This window comes from Lontra canadensis, unplaced genomic scaffold, assembly GCF_010015895.1.
Source record: "Lontra canadensis isolate GAN:19392208 unplaced genomic scaffold, GSC_riverotter_1.0 scaffold56, whole genome shotgun sequence".
NCBI lineage: Eukaryota > Metazoa > Chordata > Mammalia > Carnivora > Mustelidae > Lontra > Lontra canadensis.
The window spans coordinates 6,660,480-6,680,097 of NW_022631050.1; the positions used below are offsets into that span (position 1 = coordinate 6,660,480).

The 19,618-nt window shown below is 45.1% G+C and overlaps 1 protein-coding gene across 1 annotated transcript; it reads right to left on the bottom strand.

Annotated features, from left to right (window-relative positions):
* Positions 1-6,477: 6,477 nt before the first annotated feature.
* Positions 6,478-8,233, bottom strand: MAGEF1 (MAGE family member F1). The gene has a single exon (XM_032875547.1). It carries the CDS (start codon positions 7,995-7,997, stop codon positions 7,008-7,010), a length of 990 nt encoding a protein of 329 aa, XP_032731438.1. The 5' UTR covers positions 7,998-8,233; the 3' UTR covers positions 6,478-7,007.
* Positions 8,234-19,618: the final 11,385 nt, after the last annotated feature.

Genomic DNA, 19,618 nt, shown 5'->3' on the forward strand with positions numbered 1-19,618 from the left:
CTTCTGGTCCTTTCTTGCTTCCCAGGACAACTGTGCCCTTTTCTGATACCCTACTTTTGCTGGAACTGTTTCCCTTGCCTAGAATCCTTTTCCCCATTCCAACATCTTACCTAAACCCTAGTCATCTCTAACAGTATATAACACTCCTGGTTTTGGAAACATTCTGAGCAAGCCCACCTGGGTGGCTCAGTGGGTTAAGCATCTGCCTTTGGCTCAGGTCAAGGTCCCAGGGTCCTGGGATCAACCCGAGGGTCAGGCTCCCCTCTCAGCAGGGAGACTGCTTTTTCTCTCTCCCTCTTCCTCTACCCCCCACCCCCAGCTCATGCCCTCTCTCTTTCATGTGCTTGTGCTCTCTCTCTCAAATAAATAAATAAAATCTTAAAAAAAGAAAAAAGAAAAAGAAAAGGAAAAACACAACACGCTGAGCAGGTGGGAGAAGAGTGGAGGAAGGAACTATAGTTGCCAGCAGTTTGCTAGAAGTGGAGCATTTAGTTCACACTCGGGGTAGCCCTTTCTTTGGGGAAAAGCAACGTAAGCCTGAAAACGTGTAGTCACTGTCCGCCGGAACGCAGATGTTCACAGTTCTGGTCCAGCAGTGTAAACAGCCATGCCTTGGGAAAGAGGGACTGTCTTTGCATTCCTTTTTCTCCTAAGGTTTGAGGAGAAGAATTGCAGAGGAAGAGGGAGCCTGGGCTGGTCCCTGTGCAGGTGACTCGACTATTTTCAGCTAAAGTTTGGAGAGTCACTTGCAGGAGATCGCAAGCATAGATGAGCAGGCTTCCTGAGGAGGTTGGAGAGGGCCTGGCACTGCTGCTTTGGGACACAGGGGACACACCTTGGTACAGAGTGAGGGAGCAAGACACTCTGTCCACCCCTACAAAGACCCAGCAGCTCTTCTAGAATCCTGGGGGCATGACAGGAGGCAGCAGCCATGGGTGTGGTCGGGGAGACCCCACAAGGAGCCTCTCCAACAGAGGCTCCTTTCCTGGGCCTCCGTGAACCCTACATAGTGACTGCTGTGGATGGACGGATTTGTGACATCATCGGAGATGCCCCATTGGGAGCTCCCAGAAATATTCGAGGGCAATAATGCAAGGAGTAGGGCTCACCATCATTGTAACTCATTGTTAAAGTAGCAACAAAGTGTTTATACCCTCAGCGGGTGAAGAAATACACTAGCGATAGATGTAAAAACCACGTGGCGCCCTTAACTACGATCGCCTCTGGGTGCCAGTGTCCCCGAGAGTTCATATTCTTCTTTCTATTTTTATGTGACTTTCTAAATTTTCCACTACAAGCATTTGTAAATTAAGGGGAAAAAAAGCCATGAAGAAAGAATATTTTCTCTTTCCTTCCCCTTCTGGGCCCAAAGGAAGCCTCAGCCAGGCCTCAGGCCTAAGGCCACTATGGTTCCTGCCCCTGCGGGACTCCCACAGCCATTCTTGGGGGCAGACCTGCCTCCATTCCTTGTTTTGGGCACTTGAGCCTGCTCCTTCAGGGTCAGGAAAGCAAGGCCTCCTACTTAACCCTTCCCGCTCAGCCCTCTCTGCTTTCTGGAGCTACTTCTCAGAACCTGTCTGGCTCTCACACTTGCTGTGTCCTCTGCCGAGCCCCCCTCTTCCACAGTCCCCCCAGACAGCTTGCGGACTCCCTGCTTCTCACCTTCAGCTTTGACTCAGACATCACTTCTGAGTGAGGCTTTCCCTAGCCAGGCAGTTCTATTATTGTATTTATTTATTTTTAAAAGATTTTAGTTATTTATTTGAGGGAGAGAGCTTGCGAGACAGCACAAGCAGGGGGAGCAGCAGACAGAGGGAGGGAGAGATGCAGGCTCCCCACTGAGCAGGGAGGTGGGGCTTGGTGGGCTAGCTCCATCCCAGACCCCTGAGATCATGACCTGAGCCAAAGGCAGACGCTTAACCACTGAGCCACCCAGGCGCCCCAAGGCCCAACCAGGCAATTTTACATTGCACACTCTTCCGTCACCCTTTCCCTTGTCCGGCTTCATTTCTTCCTACGACACAGATTTCCATCTGCCATGCTGTGTGTTCTACGTCTATCCTTTATTACTTGTCTCCTCACACTAGTGTGTAAACACTGGGAGCATAAGGATTGTTGTCCCTTTTGTTCTCTGCTGTAATCTCACTACCTAGCGTGTATGCCTCGTATGTATAGAAGTTGGTCAAACAATATTTGTTGAACAAGTGAATACATTTTACGAGAACGATAGTTACCATGTACCGGATACTGTGTATGGCGCTGGTGATCCCCACATTCAGTTCTCACGGATTTTGAAATAAGTAGCATTCCCTCTGTTTTAAAGACGAGGAAACCAAAGCTCAGAGAGGTGAGGTAGCTCAGCAGAGCCACATGCTATCACATGGCAGAGAGTGGGACTGGAGTGCAGGTCCTGTCTGCTCCAGGGGCTGGGAGCTTTCCATTTCAGCTCTCCTCTGTCCCCCTGGTTCAGGTACTGCGGCTATTCCTCATCGTGCTAGACACCCATTAGGGCTCCTGAATATTCCCAGGCCGAGGCTGCGGCTACCCTTATACTAATTCCCCCACTGGTGGGACCACAGGGCTGCTGCTTTGAAGTGTTATTCCCTCAAAATGGGCTCCTCTCCCTTCTTGTGACAAAAGGCCCATAACCCTACAACTGGAGATGCCAACTTGCCCCTCTCCGTCATCCCTGCTTCTATTCTCTAGCCTGTGTGTGCTCTAGGTTATGGTATAACTGAGCAGGATGAGAGCTTTTCTTTCCTTCCTTCCTCGGCCCCATTTTCCTAAAAGGAGGTTGGCCGCTCCCCTAAGAGGCTTCTGAAGATCAGAAGGGTGGACTGTCCACAGGAACCCAGAAGATTTAAGTTCCAGGTCTGGAACTGCTGCTCACTAGCAATATCATGAGCTTGGGCAAGTCATTTAGCTTGTGCACTGAGAGAATGGAAGGAATTCTTCCCTGCTGGTTTCCCTTTTGCACAGTCATATTGGCCAACGTAGGACCAGCCTCATGAGGCCGGGGTGCAGATGCAGGAGATTGTCATTCTTAGCACCATGCCTGACAGCGGAGGTAGCAAATGCTGGCTGGTATTGTTAGCGGCCATGACAGCTTGGGAACGGGGCTGGGTCTGCAGCGCACTCCGTTGGTGGGACGTGCTGCGGGGTGTGGGTGGTAGCCGACCACCACTTCCACCACCCATTAAACTTTGTCCTAGAGGTTCAGTCTGAGATTGGAATTCCTTGTTCAAAGTCACAGAGTCATGACTTTTAAAAGGCCTTGATTAGGACACTTTTCAAAACACCTAACCTCCTTAGGCAGTACACTGTGTTTCTGCTGGGAGGTGGTTGTTACCCATGTCTCCTGCACGATTTGCAGAATGATCTATACAAGCATCAGTTGCCACCATGACCAAGGCCAGGAGCATAATTATCTCAAGTGGGAACTGTGATGGAGTCTGTGAATCAAGGCCTGATTTACAGGGGCTGTAAATGAGCTGCCTGACACTTCTGGGCCATTATGAGCCTGCTCCACGCTGGGGCTGTAATCAACCCGAGCCTGTTTCCAAACACTCTCCGAGTTCCGGTGGGTCCGAAGTCCCCACTCTGGTGTGCGTCAGGATGTCTGCAGAGGCTGGGGCTGAACTAAGAACTTCCCATTGGCCGAAGCAGGACTCACCATTTCCGAGGCAATTTCCTTTACTGGCGTTGCTTCCTGGTTGTCGTAGAATAAGTACGGTTGGAAGCCTTCCATCTGCCACCGCTCCCCCAACAGCAGTGCTGGGGCCTCCTCACTCGGGTGTTTCACCCAACACATGCTAGTTCTGTGCCTAAAGGAGGATGAGCTAGGGGATCCAGGCCAGTTTTCTCCCTCATGTGAATGACCATAAGTAAAAGGAGGCGTCCGTTATCTCTCGCCCTCGCCATGGCCAATGTCTGCTCTACCCGTGGACCCAGAGGCCAAACTTCTAGTACTTCTGAGAAGCTGATGATGACGTTTGTGACATGGGAGGTCTTTCGTGCCGAGGCAAGGGTATGAGTCCTGGCAGCCCTTCGTACCATGTGCAAAAACACTGGGAATCCTATTTGAAGGCCTGCAGATGTTATTGGATTGTTCCACGGCATGGACCTCTTAATCTGAGGCTCAGCGGAGAGAGCAGACTAAAGTGGACTGAGGCAACATGGCCTCTAAAGGGCAAAACATGCGGGGTTTGAGCAAAGCGACACACTCCACACATAGTCAGCACTCTGAGCACACGGGGGTGGGGGGGAGAGGAAGCAGAGCTGGAATCAGTGTTCACAGATAATTCCTCAACTTTATTTTAGCTTCCTTTTTACCCTCCTGCAGGCCAGTGTCTTGTCATAATTAGCCTGACTACACTGTACTTGTTTGTGTCTCCAGAGAGACGGCAGTGTTTAAAGAAAGCACATGAGTCCAGAGACAGATGACCCAAGCCTGGAAGGGCTCCCACAAAGAAGGAAATGTATAATAGTGAAAAAGTCAGGCTTCTGACTCAGACTTCAGTTCCAATCCTTATGATACAGTGTCAGAACTTTCCAGCTTTCCTGACTCTTTGCTTAGTGCAAAATGGAACAGAGATCTACCCTGTAAAATTGTTATAAAAATCATCAAAAGATATGTAAAGCATAAAAAAGCTGGTTTCTCTTAGGTAGTAGATAAATGGCAAGAATTACCATCTTTAACATCTATAAAATGGAGGTGTTTAGTAATACCTACTTTGCAATGTAGTTGTAAAAAGTGGGGGGCTTGGAGGGATGCCTTTGGCCTACAGTATATGTTTAATAAATGGTACTGTTATTAGTCCTGTCTTTGCTAAGTGTTAACACATCCAAATTTCAGCAGTCACATCTACAGGTACAGGTAAAATGGGAGAGTATTTCTATGCTATTTTGCTGCCCTAAGGATCGCAGTGGCAACTAGAGATGATTCTACAGGCCCTTGCTTGTGTTTTGGAATTGGGGTAAGTAAAATCACACACATGTTGGAAGCCAGGAATGCTCAAGTGAAACATACTAGATTGGGGGGCAGGGACTCGGGTTCTGGTCTTGGTGCTGCCTTTGGCTAACCTAGTGACTGCAGGCAAACCACCCAGTAATCTGACCCTTGGGTGCACACATAGCAGGTGAGAAAATACAGATGTGAGAAATTATCACTGTTACTGTTCCTTGCAGGTAAAGCTAGTCTTCCCATGTTAAACTCTGAAACCCAGCAAAGTCCTTGGCATATAGTGGACACTCAGTATTTCTGTTTGTTTAATGAATTATAAACTGCCCAGAAGTCCTCTTTTTATTTTTTTATTTGACAGGGAGAGATCACAAGCAGGTGGAGAGACAGTGGGGCAGGGCTGGGGGGGGAGCAGGCTCCCCACCAAGCAGAGCCCCATGCGGGGTTCAATCCCAGGACCTTGAGATCACGACCCGAGTTGAAGGCAGGCCCAACCCTCAGCCACCCAGGCACCCTCAGAAGTCCTCTTTTAATTCATTAGTAAACTTTCCTGCCCACAAGCTTACAGCTTCAGTCTCAGTCTGGTTTGCTGCATCTCTGGGCCTGTGTCCCCAAGTATTTATCTGTATTCCATACCTACCTTCACATATTCAGAAATGTTATTTGATACAGCTGAAAGCAGGAAAAAACTGGCAGTGAAGTGTAGAAAAGCGGCTTGTCTGCATATGGCAGCTGCAGGGGAGGGGGGGAGTTTCACAGTCCCCTCTGGCTTGGTTACCATTTTCCCTATTATTCTATCTTTTCCATAGGCTCTATCCCCAGAGTGAAAGCGGCAAGCATCGTGGATGACCCTTCATGGCTAGTTAAGAATGTGAGCAATGCCTTACAAGTCTTCTCCAAACAGGAGGTGGCAGGTGGAAAGCAGCAGGTAGAAATATGGATGAGGGCCCTAGGCTAGGGAAGAAATCTTGAAATGGAAACTCTCGATAGTAGGGGACATCACATGTACCTTCCACCCACGGACATACCATTCCTGAGTTACAGTATTTGGTCTCTGACAGCTTTGGTAGAAAGAGGTTGAGAGAAGGGAGATGGAGGGAACCACAACACTAATAGTCACCATCACTGTGCATTGCAATGAGCTGTTCTGAAACAGAGCCCTGGCAAAGGGAGGGTGTTTTCCAGCTCTGCCATGAATCGAATCTTCTTCCTATGTTACAGAGGGGCAACTGTGCCCCTGTTATTCCCAATACCGTCTCCCTCCCCCAACTTCTGCTTTTCCTTTCCCTCCCCTCCACATGCCCTATCCTTCCCCCTCAACCCCCAAAGTCTGCTAAAGGTTATTTCAGACAAGCCTCACCCAATCACCCCAGCTGGGTGAGGGGTCCCTCTGCAGCCTTCAACTCACAGCTCTCTAATTTCTGGTTTACCTTCTCGATCTCCAGTTCACAAATATAGGACCCTTATCTTGTTCAGCATTCCGTCCCCAGGTGCCCCAAACACCACACAACAGAAGATGCTCAGCAAATGTTTAATTTATTAAGTGTACCGGGGTAGAGTTCTAATTTATTGTATTTTCATTTTTCTCTAGATACTATAATAGCTCACAAATAGAGATACAGGTCAGTCTTTTTTCTTTATACAATATAGACGAAAAGCACTGGGAAGCTAGACACCGATCAGCTATTTTTTTTCATGGTACCAGATGATCACACCGCTGAGGTCCTTGAAACCATTAACATAGAGCAGTACAATGCTGCGTCATTTGTTCAAGATCACAGAACAAAATGTAAAGTTTTTGATCCACTTTACAAAACCAGCCAAACTCTACAATAAAATGCTACAGGAAAAAGTAGACCAGTCTCATTTCTAAACATCAATTTAACAGTATGTAAAATGTTAACAAAACATAGCAAGATACAAAACCTAAATCCTAGTTACACAAATACAACTTCTAATTAGCCACCTACCCCCAGCGATACTACTTATGACTCAGACAGTAGCATTTTCATAACCAGGACCTGGCTGCCCACTGTTCCACCAGTCCTCACCAGGGGTATATACCAGCCCTATCAGTGGCCCTGGCCCTGGCCCTGGCCCTAGCTCTCATACTAGCCTCCGCTCTGGCCTTGGCTCTGGCCCTGTCAGCCTCGTCGGCCAGGGCCTCACGGTACTGCACTGGCCAGTGCTGCGGTTCTTTCTTATGGAGCTTGGCCACGAACCCCAGAACTTTCATCTTGCTGATTTCCAGGTTGCTCCGGGGACCCCAGGAGAATTCACATTCCGGCGGATTGGTGTGAGGCACCTGCCTATAATTGAGGTATCGCTGCTGCACAAAATCTTCCATAATAAGTCTCTTTGGGTACCCGAAGAGGAAATGGTACTTTGAGGGACGTACTCCCAACCGACGTAGCATCTCCCAGACCTGTGTCTCCCTGGCACTATTACCTTTCATGTAGATAAGGCCCAAGATCATTATTAAGAGACCCAATCTGGGGCCATCTCCTCCCAGATCCACCTCCTCCACCTCCTCCTCCTCCTCCTCCTCCTCCTCCAGAGGTTTGAGTTTGTTGACCAGGATGTAAGTGTGGTGCTTGCGGCCAAACTGTTTCAGCTCGAAACCAAAGACATACCGCAGATGCTCTGCGGCCCTTGCGATGATCTCAGGAAACAGATCCTTCAAGTCTCCGATTACGTATTTCACCATCTCGGAGCGAGTGATGGGACTCTTCTTCTTGTCCTTCACCAGCAGGAACTGCACCAGCTCGGCCACCGTCCGATCCAGACGGCGGTAGGCCCTGCGCCGGGCCAAGGCTTTGGCTGCCAAGGTCCTCGAGCCTTTTGGGGTGAGGGCGGACTCCGTAGCCCCCTCCTCCCTCCGGGCGCCAAGATCCTCCTTGGGGTTCTCCTGCAGGAAGGGGCTCGGGACCTCATTCTGAGAGGCGGTCAGGGCCTGGGTCTCACCGTCACGGCCGCCATCCTTCTCCCCCTCGGCCTGAGGGATGAGGAGAGCCCCGCTCTCGGGTTTCTGCAACATGTTTCAGGCAGGCAGGTGCAGAGCACGTACAAGGGCCAAGGGGCGTGCAAGCCGCTGCGCAAACCCCGGCGGAGGGGCGGGACAGAGCCTGGGGCAGCGGGAGGAGGACTAGGAGAGAGGTCTGAAGGGGCTTCAGGATGCTGGACTGCACTGCGGAGGGCTCGAGACGGTTGCCGCAACGCCGCCGGCGCTGAAGACCTGCGCGCCGCCCCGGCGCAGCCTCAGTGTGCGCCCGCGCGCCGGTTCGCTGGACCACTTCCGGCCAGCTCAGCCAAGATGGTGGCCCGGGGACCGAGCGAAGGCCCGCCCCTTCCGGCTCCCTATGGGTTTGGGTTTACGTGCAGGGGAGGTGGGAGGTGTGCTCTCAGCGCGCGTTTCAGGCTCCAGAGTTGAAGGGGTGTAACCCTGTATTTCTCATCCAAGCTTGCAGAATGGGAAGTGTTTCCATGGACAAGGTTGAAATAGGGATGGCGTTCTAGCCACGTCTTTTCAGCAAGTGCTTATTCTAAGTGTGTATCTAGGATTGATTTTGAGTGATTTTACTGGCTCAAGTGGAGAGTGCAGGGAGGTGAAGGCTGGAGACAGCTCTTTGAGGGCCACTCAGTGAAGAACTTTGCACAGGATACTAGGGAGTTTGAAATTTATTCTAAACACGATGGGAAACTACTACTGGGAGTTTAAGCCAGGGAGTGCCTGGACCAGATCTCTATCTTCACAATCTTTCTCGTGGCAGTGTGGAGGATGGATTGGAAGTAGGGACGACCAAAAGCTGGGAATCCAGTTTGGAGCCTTATTGTAGTGCAGAATAGGAACTGAGACTTGGCTTCTCTTGTGCATTGCTATATACCCAGCTCTTAGAACGGTGCCTGGCACCTACAGGCTCCCCATAAGTATTACAAAATTGAGGATGAGGGAGCGAGGATAGCAGATTCTAGAGGGGTGAAAGGAAAATACAGCTGGCAGAAATATTGACTGATGGAAGGATAGGGGAGACTCTTTGACCTAATAAAAATTAACTACTCCCATCACTTTTTCTCTTTTTGCATATCCCCAGTTCTTCCCTCTGTCTCCTCACTTTCCCTTCCACCCTTCTTATTTTCTTCCTCCCTCCCTTCCTTCCTTCCTTCCTATCTTGCTCCCTCCTCTCCCTCCTTCCCTTCCTTTCTCTCTCTCTCTGTCTCTTTTATTTCGGGGCTCAGCTTAAATGTCACCAGTCCAAATCCTTAATCTCCCGGCATGGAAGTTACTTACTGCTATCTCTGAATTACCATAGCAATTTACATTTATTTAACATCCACTTATATAGACCTTATTATGTACTAGGCTCTGTTCTAACCACTTTTCAGATACTAATTTGTTTAATTCTCATAGAAGTATTGTTATCATCCCCATTTTATAGATCTCTCTTTCCCATGGCATTTGCTATTTGCTAGCTATGTAATCGTGGGCAAGTTACCTAAACTCCCTGCCTCTCAGTTACCTTATCAGTAAAATGCATATAATAGCAGTAACATTATGGAGATTATGTGAAGTAATGCATATAAAGATTTAATGCAGTGCTCAGCACATATGGAGTGTTCAATAAATGTTAGCTATTATTTATTGCATATTTTTAATGTGCTGATACTGTGCTAAGTATTTACATGTATTAACTCATCTACTCATAACAGCCCTGCTAGATAAGTGGTATTATTATCCCCATTTTATAAGTGAAGTAATACAGAAAGACATTAAGTAACTTCCTCAACATCACATGACTGAGATTTGAACCATATAGGATGACTCAAAAGACCATGCTCTTAACCACTATATTAATAGTTTTAAATTATTATTATTGACCATACTCTGCTTTGTATTATAATTAGTTTTGTGCTTATCTCATTACCTTCCAAAACTAAACATCCTAAAAGCTAAGGCTATGTCTTTAACTCTTGAAGAATGCCTCAGATTCAGCACTCAGTATATAATTGTCACTGAATAAATGACGAAAGGCTTTTTTCCCCCTCACAGGAAATAACATTTATTTTAAGTAAATATCTGACAGTCATATTTTTCTAGATGTAATCATGAGCTCTTCACTTTAAAAACTTCTGAAAATGTATACCCACTTATAGTATCTGACTTAAAAAAACTGAAAGTGTGTGAATGAAGAAGGATGTTTATTACAGTCCAGCTTGAGACTGTTACTAGTTTTCATTGTGCCAAACATCGTGCATACAATATAATTTCATCCTCACAAATCCCTATTAAGAAGGTATTATTACCCTTATTTTACAAATGGGAAAAGAGTCACAGAAATCACCTGTCTCAAGCCAATCCTCTGTTAAGAGTTGGACGGGAGGGACGCCTGGGTGGCTCAGTTGGTTAAGCGGCTGCCTTCGGCTCAGGTCATGATCCCAGCGTCCTGGGATCGAGTCCCACATCGGGCTCCCTGATCAGTAGGGAGCCTGCTTCTCCCTCTGCCTCTGTCTGCCTGTGCTCACTCTCTCTGACAAATAAATAAATAAAATAAAAAAAAAATAAAAAAATTAAAAAAAAAAAAGAGTTGGACGGGAGATGAGAACTTAGATGTCTCTATTCCAAAGACTGTACTCATGACTGTCTTCACGTACTCATGCTGGACTGCCTGGTTATCTGTTTCTCCTGAAGGTAGAGAGAACCACTCCTACCTAGAAGGACAGTGCTAGAGATAAAGGAGCTTATTTACATATTTCCCTCAATTCAAGCATTGCCAAGAAGATAGGTAGGAGATAGACGCCTGGGAAGGAGCACACAGGAGATAACACTGAACGAGGGACAGATATGCAGTAATATGACTGGATTTTAGAAAATGAGTGAATAATGTAATATTATGCATCAGAAAAAAAAAAAGGAACTACTGATACAAGATGGAAGAGTCCAGCAGCCATTATGTTGAGTGAAAGAAGAAAGATACGAAAGATTACATACAATAGCACTCCATGTAACTGGATGTGCAAGACAGGTTAACCTAATCTATGGTGATAGAAATGAGAATAGTGGAGGTTTAGAGTGGGCTTGACTGGAAAGGGGTATGCAGGAACTTTCTGGGAGCAATGGAAATGTTCTGTGTTTTGATTTGGGGGTAGATATTTGTCAAAACTTGTCAAACTATACCCTTCATAGCTCTGCATCTCACAATATATAAACTATACCTCAAAATTATGAAAAAAAATATTTGAGTGACTTTGTTTTTACCATTTGCCAATCCCTAGATGCTACAGTGTTCTACTGGAAGGGACCTAGACAATCATTTTTAGTTTTGGTTGTGCCTACCTTATCAGGACTGGCAGACTTTGTAAACAATCCTTACGTAAGCTATTAAAAGGGAGGCAATGCATACCTCTTTGTTTGGGGGAGGGGAGCAGCCAAACAAATACTTTGATGACTCTTGCCTTGAAACCTTCCTGAGGAATGATCCGTTGTAGCCTAGGATAGTCTTTGAAAGTCCACAGTGCTTAGCATTGTTTAGTTGCAAAAAGGGATAAGGGAGTTACACTGGAAAAGCAGAATGGCAGGATGAATTATCCTGGAAATGTCCAGCACTCTGTGGGTGTAGAAAAGGTGTGTCTTAGAACAAAGCCCTGAACTAGGTCAAAAGTCCTGAGCTCTGGTGCCCCTCCTCACCCACTCATTCTGTGACCTTGCGCAGGACACTTAACCTCTTTGGGCTACTGTTGCCTCATCTGTAGGCCTGCCAACCCTTGCTTTGCCTGTCGCCATAGAATTATTTTGAGGTTAAGTAAGATTATAAATGTAAACACACTTTTAAAGTGCTCTATCATTAAGAAATATAAAATGTTACAGACTTTTTTTTTTAAAGGATAAGTGGTAGAAAAATCTCAGTAATGAGTGTGACTCGTCTCTCATGCAGACATTTTGGAACGAGTTTACACATTCCTGGTTGAAAAAACCGTCTGGCCAGAAAAGATTAAATAAAGAAATGTCAAGTCCTGACACTCCTTCTAAGGCCAGTGAACGCTTTGGTGGGGAGCCAAGGTTATCTTGTTGGATTCCTTCTAAACTTGGCAAGAGAGTCCTCCAAACTCTTGAGTGCCTTCTTCACAGACATGCTGAGTAACACGTCACCCCAGATTTGTGGGAGCCCGGTCGGCACAGGTGCTTGTGTCTTCACTATTGCTCCCGACAGTTCTGACAGCCGTGCAAGCTGATCCAGCTCAAAGAAAGGATCGGAGGCAGAGCTTTGTCGCATATTCCTGGGTCAGGGAGGAAAAAAGGGAGCTCAGTTCCGTGACAGCGGAATGGGCAGATCGTGAAGCCGGGGGTCCTGGAGGAGCGCTGGGATGGAGGCGGGATGGCTGGGCGGATGATTCGATCTGACTTGGGTAATGAAAATTGTTTGTTACTGTTTGAACAGCAATTGTGTAAGCAACAGTGCTTCTGTGTTCCGCAGCCTGTGACCCACCAGTATCTGTAACCTAACACCCATCGCAGAGGAGGAGCAGAGCCTGGCCGGGGAGGGAGGGGAGAGGCGCAGGGGTGGGGAGAGCACACAGGGCCCCCTTCTCCCTCCTCCAGCGTCCCACCCCCTTTCTAAACCTCGAAGGGGAATTGGCGAGAAGGCATTTGCCACCTGGACACAATGAGACCCAGTGCGAGGGGCAGGCGTGAAGCTGGCTGGGAGCCAGGGCCCCAAGCTGAATGGCCGTCGCCAAGGGGCTGCCAGCGGCCCATCTCTATCCCCGAGGGGCCAGGACCCAGGCGGGGGCCCTCAACCCCCACCCCGGAGGCCCAACTCACGCCATTCGCTGGCCGTGATCAGAATGCGCGGGACCCACGGGCTTTGAGCCGCTGAACAGAGCCGCTTCCCCTCCGCGGGCCGCCGGTTCATTTGGATTAGAGCACGCTCTCGGGAGTCCCTTTGTTGGCTGCTTGTTATTCCGCCCGCACGGAGCACTGTGCATTCATCTTTATTAGTTCTAATTGCTTCCCTATTCTAATGGGATCTTGATATTCCCATACAATTGAAAGGAAATGTATTCATTAAAATAATTCTTCTCCTAACTGCCGCTTCAAGCTGCTCCTCTAAGTGACATTGTCTCTCTAGCCATAGCCTGCTGAGGCCTCTTATTAAGACTCTAGTCAAAAGCCAACTTTGGGCAGCAAACTTTCCTTGTAGGGGTTTCCAGACAACTGAAGAGAGGGCGCTTTTTAATCGGCTCACACACTGAAGTTGGAGGCCAGCTGGTGTAATTGGGGTGCTGCTCCAGGCGGGTGGGGGGAGAAGGGCTCGCCTCCAGCTCTGCTTCTCATAACAATGACCCCTTTCTGCGCACCCAAAGGCTAATTTGGAGAGGACTTCCCCACCCCCTGTCATCTGCGTGAAACTTCTTGTTTATGCCACAAGCAGTTACTAGGTGTGTTCTAAGTGTGAGGTGCTGAGTACGTACCGCGCGGTGAGAAGTATGAAGACGGAGCCCTCGTCTCAAGGTGTTTATGGTGTCCGTGGGTGGCTCCCAAGTCCCGGTCCCCAAAGCTGAGCTGGAGAGGAAAGGCTGGGGCCGCTTTCCGTGTTCAAAAAAGCTTAATGGGATAGAGAACTTAGACAAAGCATAAACGTGTTTGGTTTCATAACCAAATTCTTTCAAGCCATGAGATCAGGGGTTACTTCAAGAAGCTTCTTTGGGACATTGGGAGCCATTGATCTATTTGGCGGAAAGAAACCATTACTTAAAAGTATGTGTAAACGTACAGTCTTTTTGCGAGTGGTGCAAATAGCACGCTAAAGAGGTTGAAAGGAGGGGAAGGGAGCATGTGCTAGGTCCTACATTGTGGTTTGAACGGGATTTAAGTCCTGTAAAAGCCTTGTGAGAGAACTGTGAGTATTCCCCCTTTTACAAATGAGATCTAAGAGGAATTAAGTGGTTTGTCCAGCGTCAAGAGCTGGAGGTAGGATTCGAACCTTGGTCTTCTGGTTGCAAAGCACAGGCTGTTTTCAGGCTGTTTTCAGGCTGCAGATTGATCTCTCACGTTGCATTGCAGGAGCCCACCGGGCAGGAGCAGTCAGAGGGGTTTAATGTGAAGGGGGAGTTTAATTCCCCTTGAGGCCTTTGGGGAGGGGGTGGGTTGTCAGCACTCAGAGTGGGGTAGCATGGGAAGCAAGAGTGTGAGCAGGAACAAGGAGGCCAGGAAGACGCTGGCATATCCGGGAAATGAGGGGAGTCCAGGTGGCTTAGTGACTGGGGAGTGTGCACGCAGGAGCCCTGGGAAGAGGGCAGAAAGGTTTGAGAGGGCCGAATTGTCCGGAGGCCTGCCGGTCAGGAATCTGGATTTTAGGTTGCAGGTCCTTCTCCAAGGAGGATACATAAACACAGTATCTCTTTCGGGAGCACCAATTTTCCTTGAGGTGGATAATTTTAAACATCTTCATATTAAAAGAAATTCAGATATATTATGGAATAGAATGTAAAATTCTCATGCATTTTTAACAGAAAACAGAAGCCTTCAAAGAGCGCTTGGGTGTGCTGGCAGAAGCTTTGGGCTGTGCGGTCCCCTGGGGGAACTGAAGTCATTTCTTTTGTCTGCCCTTGGTGTACTTCAGCAGGAAAGTTGGAGAAGTACTGACTTGGGATAAAATGTTTTGGTTCCAGGAATAAAATAATTAGCTATATTTTCAGAAGGGTGACAGGGGCTTGGAAGATAGATAGATTGGCTAGGGCAGGGACTGAGGGCAGGCGTCCAGAGAAGAGAATGTCTTAGTAAACACTCAGGAGACATGAAGGGCCCAGGGGGCTGCCAGGTCTCATAGCCCACCTCTCTGCCTTGGCCTTTGGGGAGGGGGCCATCTGAGAGAGCCCACCTCCCCCTACAAGCCTCCTTCCCCTGAGGGGCTCAGTGATTACTCTAGGATGGCCAGAGAGGCCTTAGCAGAAGCAGCCAAAGGAGGGCCTGGGCCCAGCGCGGCTCCTCACAGACCTTCGTGCCCTGGTCACTTCCCCCACCACACTGCCCGCCATCCGCCTTCCAGCCCAGCAGGTCTGCAAGTTAACGGCCCCTCTCCTTTGGGAGGGGGTGACATTTTTTCAATAGTTTAGAATTTGTCTTTAAAGCATTATTTTTTTTAAGCATTAAAAAGTTTCTTAGTGCTTTATTTTTTTCTCATTTTAGAAGGGATTGTTTATTGTCGAGCATTGAAAAAACCTTGAACATCCAAAAGAATAAAACAAAAAATACCTATAATTCCACTACTTGGGGGTAACCATAGTTACAAATACCTTGGTGTGTATCCTCTGCCAATTTTTCTAAGCATATACATTGTAATTTTTTAATGGAGTTATCTAGTGTATAGTGCTTTGTATACATATGATATATATTTCTTTACATACTGTGCATCTTTCACACTAATAAATATTTTTCTATAACATAGTGATTTGTGATTGAAAATATCCCACAGACTCCCTGTTACCTTTATTTATTTTTATGTTTTTAAGATGTATTCATTTATTTGACAGAGAGAGAGGGAGCACAAGTAGGCAGAGAGGCAGGCAGAGAGCGGGGGGGAAGCAGGCTTCCGCTGAGCAGGGAGCCCGATGCGGGGCTTGATCTCAGGATCCTGGGATCATGACCTGAACCGAGGGCGGATGCTGAACCAACTGAGCCACCCAGGCATCCCTCCTGTTGCCTTAAAAGCTTATTTTTACATACTTAGGTTGCTTTCAGTTTTTCTTCATTACATACAATGCGATGATGAACTTACTTGTGGCTATATTTCACAAGGCAATATTACAAATAGTATTTCCTTTTATTTTATATTCTACAAATAAACATTTCATTGCAGAGAAATGGAAGTTAAGACAAGAAAACAAGTAAGCACCTGTCCTCCCACCATTCAGACATCATATACCTTTACCTTTCGGAGCCTATCCTTACAGATTTTATTCTATGCACATATTTATATCTGTACCCAAATACAGGCACCCAGTAAAATCTGTAAGTCTAGAATAAATATATTTTTATGAAAATAACACTATTTGCCATTCCTTCTTACTATATAATGATTATCCTCATCATTTGGCAGTGTTCGGTATTACTTTATCACTTTCAAATAATACATTGTTTAAGTATACAAACATTTCTTTGTCCTGTGGTTCCTCATTTAAATTTTTCTGCAGCATTTTTTTTTTGAGAGAGAATTCTTTAAATATTCAGGATAATTAAATTTTTTGTAATTTTGCACATTTTTCCTGGGTTATTTATTTTTCTTTGAGTCTTGTTTAAGGCAAGTGTATTTCTCTTTATTTTGTGATTATAGAAATAAAACATGGTCATGGTTCAAAAGTTTAAAAATATAGATAAAAAGAAAAATAATTAAAATTAAGTAACCCTAAATCCTCCTAACTGGAGATAACCACTATTTTTTAAAAAGATTTTTATTTATTTATTTATTTGACAGAGATCACAAGTAGGCAGAGAGGCAGGCAGGGGTGGGGGGAGCAGGCTCCCTGCTGAGCAGAGAACCTCATGCAGGGCTTGATCCCAGGACCCTGAGATCCTAACCTGAGCAGAAAGCAGAGGCTCAACCCACTGAGCCACTCAGGCACCCCATGGAGATACCCACTATTATTAATATTTTAGAATGTATCTTTCTAGGTTTTCCTATTTCCCAATATATATATAAGAAAATAGCCATAAAGATATATTTAAAAAAAAAAAATTCTTCTGTATATATTTCTGTGATCTGCTTTATGCACTAAATCCGTTTTGAAAATCTCTCATGTCAACACAAATGAATCTGAACCATTATGGATTAAATTAATTTTATTTTAAAAATAGAAAATACTTGGGGTGCCTGGCTGGCTCAGTTGCTAGAGCATGTGGCTCTTGATCTCGGGGTTGTGAGTTCAAGCCCCATGCTGGGCATACAGATTATGTAATACAAAAAAAAAATAAAATAAAAATAAAATAGACAACACCTTTGTTCAAAAATAGTTCAAAAATCAAAATAATATAAAAAAGTAGACATTGTGGGGGCACCTGGGTGGCTCAGTTGGTTGGGTATCTGCCTTTAGCTCTGGTCATGATCCCAGGATCCTAGGGTAGAGCCAGCCCCTCATCAGGCTCCACACTAGGTGGAGAGTTTGCTTCTCCCTCTCCCTCTGCCTGTCATTGCCCCTGCTTGTGCTCTCTTTCTGTCAAATAAATAAATAAAATCTTAATTAAAAAAAAAAAGTAGACACTGAGAATTCTTGCTTCCATGCATGTCCTGCTTCACCTGGTTTTCTTTCTTTCTTTTGAACAGACAGGGTTTTATTAGTTTCAGGTGTGCAATATAGTGATTCAACAATTCCATACATTACCCCGTGCTCATCACTAACAAGTTCCCTCCTTAATCCCCATCCCCTATTTCACCTGGTTTTCTGATTTTCCCTCCCACAGGTCATTGCTTTTCATAATTATAATGTTCTTTTTTGAAAATGCAAGCAAATGTAATTATGTATGCCCCATCCTTTCTTACATAGAAGTTAGCACACTGTATACATTGTTAGGCACTTAAAAACAAAAACAAAACCAAAAAACCTAGTAGTATACAGTGGAGACTTTTTCTTATCACTACATAGAGAATTTCCTGGTATAATATGGTGTGGATGGACCATAATATCTAACCAATTTCATATAGTTGGGCATTGTGGTTATTTTCGAACTTTAAGTGTTACAAACAATGCTATGATACATGCAAATGTAATTTTTGTATGTGTGCTAATATATTTGCAGGAAAAATTCTGAAGGTGAGATTGATGAGTTAGTGGGTAAGTATATTAACAGCATTAATAGAAAATGCCAAACTGGTCTTCATAGGGGTATGCCATTTTCTATTCCTACTGCATTGCATGAGGATGCCCATTTCCCTACAACTTCAGCCTGTCAGTGTATTTGGGATATGTACAAACCTGATAGGCGAAAAATGGGTATATCATTGTAACTACAATATGCACTTTCTTCTTAACGATGTTGAACATTCTTTCATGTGCTTAAAAGCCATCTGTTTTTGTTTTCGTTTTTGTTTTCCCTGAAAACAGGTATTTTTTCTATTTGGCTATTGGTCTCCTTGATTTACAGAAATAAATTATATATTATAGTGATTGATCCTTTGTAAAAAGAGTTGTGATTTTTTTTCTCCAGTTAGTCATATATATATATGTGTGTGTGTGTATATATATATATATATATATATATTTTTTTTTTTTTTTTAATTACGGTGCTTTGGGGGCCCCTGGGTGGCTCAGTGGGTTAAGCCTCTGCCTTCGGCTCAGGTCATGATCTCAGGGTCCTGGGATCGAGCCCCACATCGGGCTCTCTGCTCAGCAGGGAGACTGCTTCCCTTCCTCTCTCTCTGCCTGCCTCTCTGCCTACCTGTGATCTCTGTCAAATAAATAAATAAATAAAATCTTTAAAAAAAAATTACGGTGCTTTTATCATGTAAGAGTTCTAAGACTTTTATACAGCTGTACTTATTAGTCCTTTATTTCATGATTTCTGGATTTTTAATCAATTAAAAATGCTCTTCATGGTAAGATTACAAGGGGGTTCTGTTATTCTTCTGGTAATTTTTAAAAATGTGAGTATAGGTGACACACAATGTTACATTATTTTCAGGTGTACAACATAGCGATTCAATCTTCTGGTAATTTTATGGTTTTAGTTTGTGCATTTAAATCTCGGATCCAGCTGATGCTTGTCCGGGGGTATTGTGTAAAAAACTGGCCCAATCTCTATCTTTTTCCAGTTAATGAAACACCATTTATTAAACAGCCTGTCTTTGCCTCACTGGTTGGATATTTAGCATACACCAAATTTTCATATATTTTTATGTCTGTTTCTGTCCCATTAGCCAATTTGTGTATAAAACATCCTTTTTGGTAGCTGCATGGCATTGCTTCTTATATATATATAAAATATTTTATTTGGCAAATTCATTTTTGTTAAACATCTAGGTTGCTTCCCATTTTTCAAATTCCATGGAGTGCTCAGTGAATAAAATCCTTGCACACGTTTATGTATGCCTTCGTGTTTAAGTGGATTAATTCTTTGCCTTGGATAAATTTTATACATGGAATTACTGGGTCAAAAGGTATGTGCCTTCTTAGGCTTTTTCATACATCTTGCCAAAATGCCTTCTAGAAAGATTGTACCAATTTACACTCCCTCCAACAATGTGTAAGCGCTGATTTCCCCTCACCCATGCCAACTCTCGGTATTATCATTCTTTTTAATCATTGCCAATCTGATCAGCAAACGAGAAAAAAAAGGGTCTCTCATTGCTGTTTTAATTTGCTTTCTTTGAATGCTAGTGAGGTTGAATATTTTTTCAATTTATGGTGGTTTTTGATGTACAGAAGTTTTTAATTTTTTATGTAGTCAAATCTATCAATCTTTTCCTCTATGGTTTCTGCTTTTGTTGACATATTTAGAAAGTTCTTTCCCATCCTAAGATTATAAAATATTCACTTATTATTTTCTTCTAGTACCTTTATGGTTTCATTTCCATCCTTATCCATCTGGTATTAATTTTGATGAATGGTGTGAGCTGGGAAATAACTTGTATTCTTTATTTATTTATTTCCCAAATGGATACCCTGTTCTTT

Excerpts from the sequence above, each read along its gene's own strand:
- MAGEF1 (XM_032875547.1), bottom strand. The coding sequence starts at position 7,997 with ATGTTGCAGAAACCCGAGAGCGGGGCTCTCCTCATCCCTCAGGCCGAG.